The following is a 7,997-nucleotide window of genomic DNA, read 5'->3' on the forward strand; positions in this document are numbered from 1 at the left end:
ACGTAGGGTTGGTGTTTTGCATTTTCTTTTCACTCGCCTATCAGTTGAGTTTCACTCTATTCAGATTATATTCATCAATGTTGCATCGTTGGTCTGTGTGTGATTCAGTTATCGGTTATGGTTGTACGTCTCTATACAATACGTGAGCGAGACGGTTCATGGTTAAATTTATATGGTCCCAGGTGATCACCGCCTCTTGCCCAACAAGAGCTGGGACAGGCTCCGGCTTCCCCACATGGCCCTGACTGCAGGATGAGATCATAAATACATGAGTCTACAAATTTCCTTAGAATGTGAAACTAACTTCCTGTCACTGCTAAGCAAATATGACTGTGACTAGTCGGGTTGCACCATCATCGGCTCTGACCAAAGGTTACAAAGTCGACTTTGGAAGACGAGAGATTCACGCTCTGAGCCTCGTCGATAGGATATGGGATGACGATACCACTCGGAAATACTCACAAGTGCGAGCAGACGCACGGATGAGCAGGGAAAGACGTTCAAGAGAATAAATCAAGCCCGATAAGAGTTCACAAGGATTAACAATGACATGCAGTTTAATCTTCCAGACTTGGTGTTGCATTCAAGTAATAAAGGTTTGAAAAAAAAAAAAAAAATCAGCACATCAAGAGTGCTCTAAAATTAGAGATCATTTATTTTACGCAAAGAAAATGTATTCTAGCATGACGTTTCGAGCAAAAATTCGCTCTTCTTCAGATGCTAACCAAACTATGTTTAACAAACATATTATTGTGGCACCATTTTTAAAGGAAATGATCTTGGATTCATGTGATTCCCTGCTTTCTTTTTTTTCTCACCTCTTGTTGAATATATAATTTAATTTGAACATTGTGTGTACGGATTTTTTTTTTTTTCAAACCTTTGTTTAGACAATACTTTTTTTTCTCAAGCATTCAAGTCACAAAACAGGAGGGCAAAGAACAGCACATCGTAAACTGAGTAGCGCATTACAATGAGACAATTGTTTAAAAAATAAAAAATAAATTGATGGTTATCAGTGCTGAAATAACTCCCGCGCTGTGAAGGCATGTCGGTAGATTTCAGACCGACCGCCGTTATCCGTTAGAACGGCTAATCGATGCCAGGGTGCGAATGTACGGAGTTTGGAACATGGACTTCCAGAACAAGCTGGAATTGAATGGATCTGCGATGTCTTGGGCCAAATGCCAAAGGCCGACGGACTGCAGCTGCAGCCCGCCGCGGCAACGCTCTGAGTCATATGCAAATATGGCGTCAAATGGTATTTAAAATGGCCATTTTTTTTCTCAAATTTCCTCCATTTTATTCGCGAAGCAATTAAATTTTCGACGCGCAACAACAGCGACGGGGAAATGGATGGTGAGCGATGCAGCTGTGTGCGCGCTATATTATTCAAGCTAAAAATTTACACGGAAAAAAGCGAGAACTGAAAAGCATAAAAACATAGATTCATGATGTTAGTATGAGATGACCTGCATCCAAACTGGTAGATATATATATAAATAAGAACATGAGGGAAACAATCTCCAAATTTCACGGCCAGTTCTGCTCCACAAACAACCATGTCACAGGCAAGCACACTCACACACACACACACACACACACACACACACATACACACACACACACAGAGCCAGCAGTGTTCACTCCACGCACCGCCTGTGCAATTATTATGACTAAGTGCATTTTCAAGATTGATTAACACATGGGTTGAAGGGGGGGGGGGAACCTAAACACTGATTTCTATTTATTGGTTTGTTTTGTCCCCCTAAATAACAAGTTCAGACACATTTACATTACACACACACTTCACAGTCAGCCAGTGAAAAGCACATGGCGGGGGAAATAAATACTTCTTCGGAAATGCTTCGGCGTAAGTGCTTTTCTTCTTTCTGTAACTTCATCAAGGTCCCGACAATGGCAATATTTTCCCGCAAACACGGAGCCTCTTCAGCTTCGACGCTGTCCGTCAACAAAAGCTTAAGTGGCTGCAGCCAAAGGCCCCCTGGGAATGTTCAGGCCATGACTGAGGTCTCATTACCGGCCATTCATGGCCTTTCTTCCGCAGCGCGCCGATGCGAGCGGGATAAAGGGAAAGGAATGGTGCACCGCCGTCTTCGGGGACGTCCTGTTGTACGCGAACGACCGATCCTCCCGCCGATATGATGACCTCGGTTGTCGGAACCACAACGCGCCGTTTGTGTTCATATTAAATTCGTATTCCGCGATCCTCTTTTGTAAATCGTGAGGTCGCAGTTATCCGTCCGTGTACTCTGGTTCCTCCTCCAGCACAATTTGACCTCCTCTTGGACGCCGTTACTGACCAGCACGTACAACACGGGGTCGACCACGCAGTTCAGGCCCGACAGCGCCAGAGTGCAGGAGAAAAAAAAATGCATTCGTCTTTCAAACTGGCAGTAGCTGTCCTCCGGCATCGACGATTTGCTTTGGTAGAAGACCAGAGATCTCACGAGCAGGAGGATGTGGTACGGGGCGAAGCAAATCGAAAAGATTCCAATCACGCCGAAAGACAAGATGCGAACCTTCTTCTTCGCCTGAGCCGTCAAGCCGGGGCTCTGGCCAACGGTGGCTAGCACTTTCCAGTAGCATATGGCCAACACCACCAGGGGCACCAGGAACCCGATGGCCACCCGGATCAGATTGAACATGGCGATGGGAGGCTCCATGGGGTAGGTCTCGTAACAGCGATCGTTTTTGTTCTCGTCGTCGTGGGCGTCTTTGAGATTGTCGCAGTAGAGTACGATGACGTGCAGCACCACCACGATGACGTAGACGGCGAAGCACTGCGCCCAGGCGTAACGTGACGTGCGACCGGTCTTGGTGTGGAGCGGGTACAAGACCACGAGGCAACGGTCCACGGAGATGCAGCAGAGCAGAAAAATGCTTATGTACATATTGGAGTAGTAGAAGAAGCCGGCGACGCTGCAGGACAGAGTACCAAGCTGCCAGCGGTGGTCGTTGTTGTAGTAGTTAATCCAAAGGGGGAGGGTGAAGATGAACAGCATGTCCGAGATGGACAGACAGAGGAGGAAGATGCCCAGAACGTTCTGCCTCCGCACTTGGTGGAGGATCGGGAACAGCGTCAGCACGTTGAAGATCAGACCCAACACGAAGGCGAAAATGTACACGGTCATCAGGATGTCGCTGATGGCGCTTTTTTTGATTTCAACACAAACGGGGGTCGAGTTGGAAGTGGATGCCGATGGTGTGACATTCATTTTTCTCCTTTCCGTCGCTTTTGGAAATTCACCTGCAACACCAAAAGAAATAAGACGGTCACACTCATGACAAGCTGCGGAACCGGAGTGCCATAAATTCATCGGACAGCCTGCGCATTTTATGACCCCCTTCCCTGCTTTCTGCTCCATTGATCTTAGGATTTACCGCCGCGCTGCTGGGAAGGGCTTTTAATGCCCAGAGAGCTACTGCACACAGACGCCGTTCTCTGCAAAGAAGCCGGATTGTCTTTCTTCGCAATGACCCCGACTTATACACAAAGTTACCATGTAATCACATACACTGCCCCAAAAAATAAAGAGACCACTAAAATAACACATATTCTCACTAAATACTTGAATAGTTGAACGTGTTGACAACAGAATCACACAATCAATGGAAATCAAATGAAGTCTGGATTTGGAGTCCCACTCCAAACCGAAGTGGAAAAACGCACGTCAGGCTGATCCAACATTTGATGTAATGTTCTTAAAACAAGTCAAAATGAATCAGTGTTGCTTCCTGAGTTCACAAAAGTGTGATTGACTTGGCGTTCCATTTATTTTTTGAGCAGTTTACATGTACTTATAAAAGCACATGTATATACTGTAGGTTACATATATTTTTAAATATTTTTACATACCATTAACTTTATTTTTATGTATTTCATTTGATTAATAAAGGATAATTATTAATACATTATATTTACTATTATTTTTATTTTATTTTTATTATTTGCTGTTTTTATTCTCTATCTTTATACAGAGTTCTATTTCGATTCTTCCCCACTCGACTCCGTAGCAGGAGCTGCTTTCAACAAAAAGCAATTTCCCCCCCCGAGGATCAATAAAGCATTCTGATTCTGCTTCTGCTTCTGACCAGGCGACAAGAAGCCTTGAAATCCCAGCGTTGAGAGTCCAAACCCGAGCCCAAAGCTCCAGCGAACGCTCCATCACCCTTCTAGGCTTCTCAGCTCTGGCTGTATCTAACAGCATTAACAGAGGAGATAAGCTACCCCCGCTAAAATTTAATTATGTTTGTTTTTAGTAAATGACGATCGTGGGGGGAAATGGACCCGGCCAGGCCTGGCAGGGAATATGCGGTTTTTCTGTTACCGCTAAATCTAATCTCTGGGGCGTTGCTTTCGGTCTGGGGTGGCGAAACCATCTATTCACTTGAGCGAATGGTTCTATATCTGCATTTGCGGCTGGGGAAACCCGGCGTCTGTTCGCCGCGAGCGTCACTGCAGGCTCGGCTCAGTGGGACGATGCGTGTCAAAGTTCATTTGACGGCAATAAAAGTCAAGGGGGGGATCTAGTGATAGAACAACGCTGCAACGCTAACCCAATCTCACATACACAGGGAGACAAATTTTTAAAAAATTGGTACATGTAGCCTTGTTGGACTCACTCCATTTGCATGATGTTTATTCATGTCATTGCTATTATCACTCTGTTATTGTTCTTATCCTCATTGTTGCTGTTCTGGTTGTCTATTCTCACCTTTGCTGTCTTTGTTTTTTTTTCACATTCTATTGTCTATTCTTACTCTTGTTGTAGTTCTCTCTTCTTTATTTATGTGTGTATGTCTTTTGCTATCGCTTAATTGTCTCTCTATTTATAATTATACAAATATTTATTATTACTGTAATTGTTACACTGTTGTGACAAAAAAATTTCCCCTATGGGGATCAATAAAGTATATCTTATCTCATCTCATCTTATCTTATCTTAAGTCTAGGGCCAGACTGGTTTATTAGAAAAACATATTGAAATGAATAGAGCCTGGAACTTACACGGCCTTTTTAGTTATTTCCTATAAAGCAATATTAATCATCAAATAAATGATAAATATATATTTATATTTACTTTGCATTTACTTCTTGCGGCTCTATCTGCAACTTTGCCAGGGTAAGTGAAAATATTTTTCTACAGGTAAACACCAGCCAAAAAACTATATCCTTTTAAGAAAAGAAAATTATCCTGTGGAAAAAAAAAAAAAAATGAAATGCATTGCAAAATGAAAACGCATAACAGCTCAATTTACTTCTCCGTGATGCTCACTAGTCTGAGCTAGTCTTTCATTTTGGCGGCTCAGAAGACACATAAGCTGGTCATCCGCGTTCAAATGTGCTGCCTGGAAAAAAAAACCCGCTTTTCATTGCAAACCTTTCTGTGGTGGAAAGCCGAAGCAGGTGAGTAGTTCCATAAGGCCGCATAAGGTGCATTGTCGGACTTGTGCATTGTCGGACTTGTGCATTGTCGGACTTGTGGTATTATGTTTGTGCGTGCAATGTAGCGCCAGGCTAGCTCTAATGGTAATTTACATGCAGGCCAAACATACTTCAATCACAGACCGGAGGTGGTCACCAGGCCCACCATACTCAGAAACACAAAATCCAAAAGTAGCATCTCCAACAGAGATGCATGTGCGTGCATGCATATGTGTGTGTGTATGTGTGTGTGTGTGTGTGTGTGTTGACCACTTGTTTTAAGACTTACAGTGGTGACGTGACTTTCTGGAAATGTGTCTGGGATTGTAAAAGTAACAGAAGGAACAAGGAAATACAATCTGTCCTGGAGGGAAACGGTGATTAAGGACGAAACCCGGTAGGATTTGAGGAAGCGTTTGATCGATGCTGATAAAAAGCGTCGTCTCAGAATGCAGCAACGGAAAGTATTGCTGATGAGTGCGATTCCGTGCCTGAGATTGTTCGCTGGCGTTTGTTTAGTCAGGCCGGCTGCGGCGGCAATGCGCTATTTCCAACTTACTCACATATGAAGCATGTCCGTGCAGACGTTGCAGAGAAAAGGAACAAACCTCCCTCCGTTTCACAGCTTTCAATCATTTTAATGGTTTAAACACACGAGCCGACGCGGGCAGGCACGCCCAACACCCTTTGGCCGGTCATCTACTCGGTCCGGCCAAAAAATTGGGCTTAAATAATTGAGGCAAGCCAGACAGGTTGTTAAAACACAGCACTCCTCGCAAGAAGAGGAGCGAAAAAAAAATTCTCCGCAAGCGTGGCCTCACTTTGATTTTTCCGATTGATATACAGCTCTCTTCCCGGATACCAGAGCCGTAAATCTAAGGTCCAGCGTCCTACAGCCTATGAATCATGACTGGGACAGCCGCTATTCGATCAGAATTCCCCTGACTGGAATCCATCTGGGACAAAAAAAAAACACTCAACCGGGTTTTTACCGCAGCGATTTTTAAACTAGTATAAAGAATCGACTTATCTTTATCTTAATTCAGGAATAAAAATCCCACCCCCTGGACCTCACCTGGTTTTTGCGCCCTCGGCACTTAAAGAATGTCGTCCGCTGGGATGAGCTTCGGGATAAATTCCTCTGAGATGATGGCAGAAAAGCGAGCGCTTCACTCCCCCGCTGCGCTCTCAAAACACACCATCTATAATTAAAAGAAGATTTTGTTGCTGTGTTTGGTTTTTTTTTTTTTTGCGCCGTACCCCTGGTGTTGTTCTTCTTCTAACTAAGGTCATCCTCTGTAAACGGCCATGCCCGAAATGTCAGCGATGAAGAGAGGGGGAACGAGATGACGTGCAAAAGAGGAAGACGCAAAGTGGGAGGGAGGTGTGGTTCTGCACACGTGCATTAAGGAAATAGATCTCAGGGGAGGGGAGAGTACCAGACGGTAATGGAGCACAGTCATAACTCTAATAGTCCTTCAAATCGATTGTTTCATTGCCGCATGTGAAGCACATGAAGCAAAAGAAACCGTCGCTGCTGCTTTCTACATTACTTCCTCCAAAATATTTACATTAAAAACATCTATACTGGGTGTAGATGCCAAATGAAGCAAGGCAAATATTTAACAAAAGCAAACAAACCTTTGAAGAAATGTTCGGATTCCTTCATTTCACGGATATTTGTTCAAGTAATCCGCGAGTGTACGGAGGCAGAGCTTGTACTTCTGAACTTTACCTTCAAGATCCAACACCTGAAGTTAGTCAGTAACCGGGGTCGAAATCGAAGCTCCGCACTTTGCATTATAACGCCAAAAAAAATGAACTTGTAAATCGCCTGGGAGAGGAAATCAAGATAACATTGTACCAAGAAGTGCATGTAAACTTACTGACCTGCGATACGCCGGGCTTCCCTCGCGAGCACCGGATCCTCCAGACGGCGGCCTAGATTAATTTCCTTGAAGTGTTTTTTTTTCCACCATCTGAGGCCGACCTTCCCGTCCGTGGGCGTGCACGGCCCGGGACTACCTTTGAGTTTGTGCACCCATCCGTTCCACCGTCTCTTTAGTCTTCGCCATTTCTTTTTTCTGTTCTTCAAATGAAAGTGACTGATGAGGAACGCGGACGAGAAGGCGCGGCGATCGCTCGATAAAAACCACATAACACCTCAGACAAACTGTGTGATATAACATCTCTTTTCTTTTTAATCTTCACCCCGCAAACCAAAATAAACTGCGAAAATGTCCCTATTTCGCCTCAAAAGACACCTAGTCATTTTTTTACTTGAAAAGAAATAATAAGGCAATAATTACATGACGTTGAAAAGTGTTCTATGTTGTTTGTTTTGCGATGAGAAGCTGCAACCCGGGCTGACACCCTCTTCAGCACACAACCAATTCAAGGTCGATCCTTTGCAGCGCCGTTCGGTAATCAGATCGCAATGACGCCTAAATTCGATCGGAAATTGGCAATTCTGCATTTCCGTGCACGGGCACATTTCTGTCTGCATGCCGAGTCCGCTGGGACGTCTCGGGCGGCAAATGATAATCTG

The 7,997-nt window shown here is 44.3% G+C and overlaps 1 protein-coding gene across 2 annotated transcripts; it reads right to left on the minus strand.

The window, feature by feature from the left end:
* Nucleotides 1–545: 545 nt before the first annotated feature.
* Nucleotides 546–7,368, minus strand: gpr184 (G protein-coupled receptor 184). Of its 2 annotated transcripts, XM_086164091.1 has the most exons (3): nt 7,340–7,368; nt 6,525–6,651; nt 546–3,271 (listed from the first exon to the last, which is right to left on the minus strand). In XM_086164091.1, exon 3 carries the CDS (start codon nt 3,237–3,239, stop codon nt 2,205–2,207), a length of 1,035 nt encoding a protein of 344 aa, XP_086020217.1. In that variant the 5' UTR covers nt 3,240–3,271; nt 6,525–6,651; nt 7,340–7,368; the 3' UTR covers nt 546–2,204. The 2 variants fall into 2 exon arrangements, with proteins under 2 accessions (XP_086020217.1, XP_086020216.1); XM_086164090.1 differs by lacking the exon at nt 7,340–7,368 and having other exon boundaries at nt 6,525–6,794.
* Between the last annotated feature and the right edge of the window lie 629 nt (nt 7,369–7,997).

This window comes from Fistularia commersonii, chromosome 18 (assembly GCF_037954325.1).
Source record: "Fistularia commersonii isolate RoL2024-O1a breed Wild chromosome 18, RoL_Fcom_v1.0, whole genome shotgun sequence".
NCBI classification, from domain to species: domain Eukaryota; kingdom Metazoa; phylum Chordata; class Actinopteri; order Syngnathiformes; family Fistulariidae; genus Fistularia; species Fistularia commersonii.

Excerpts from the sequence above, each read along its gene's own strand:
- gpr184 (XM_086164091.1), bottom strand. The coding sequence starts at position 3,239 with ATGAATGTCACACCATCGGCATCCACTTCCAACTCGACCCCCGTTTGT.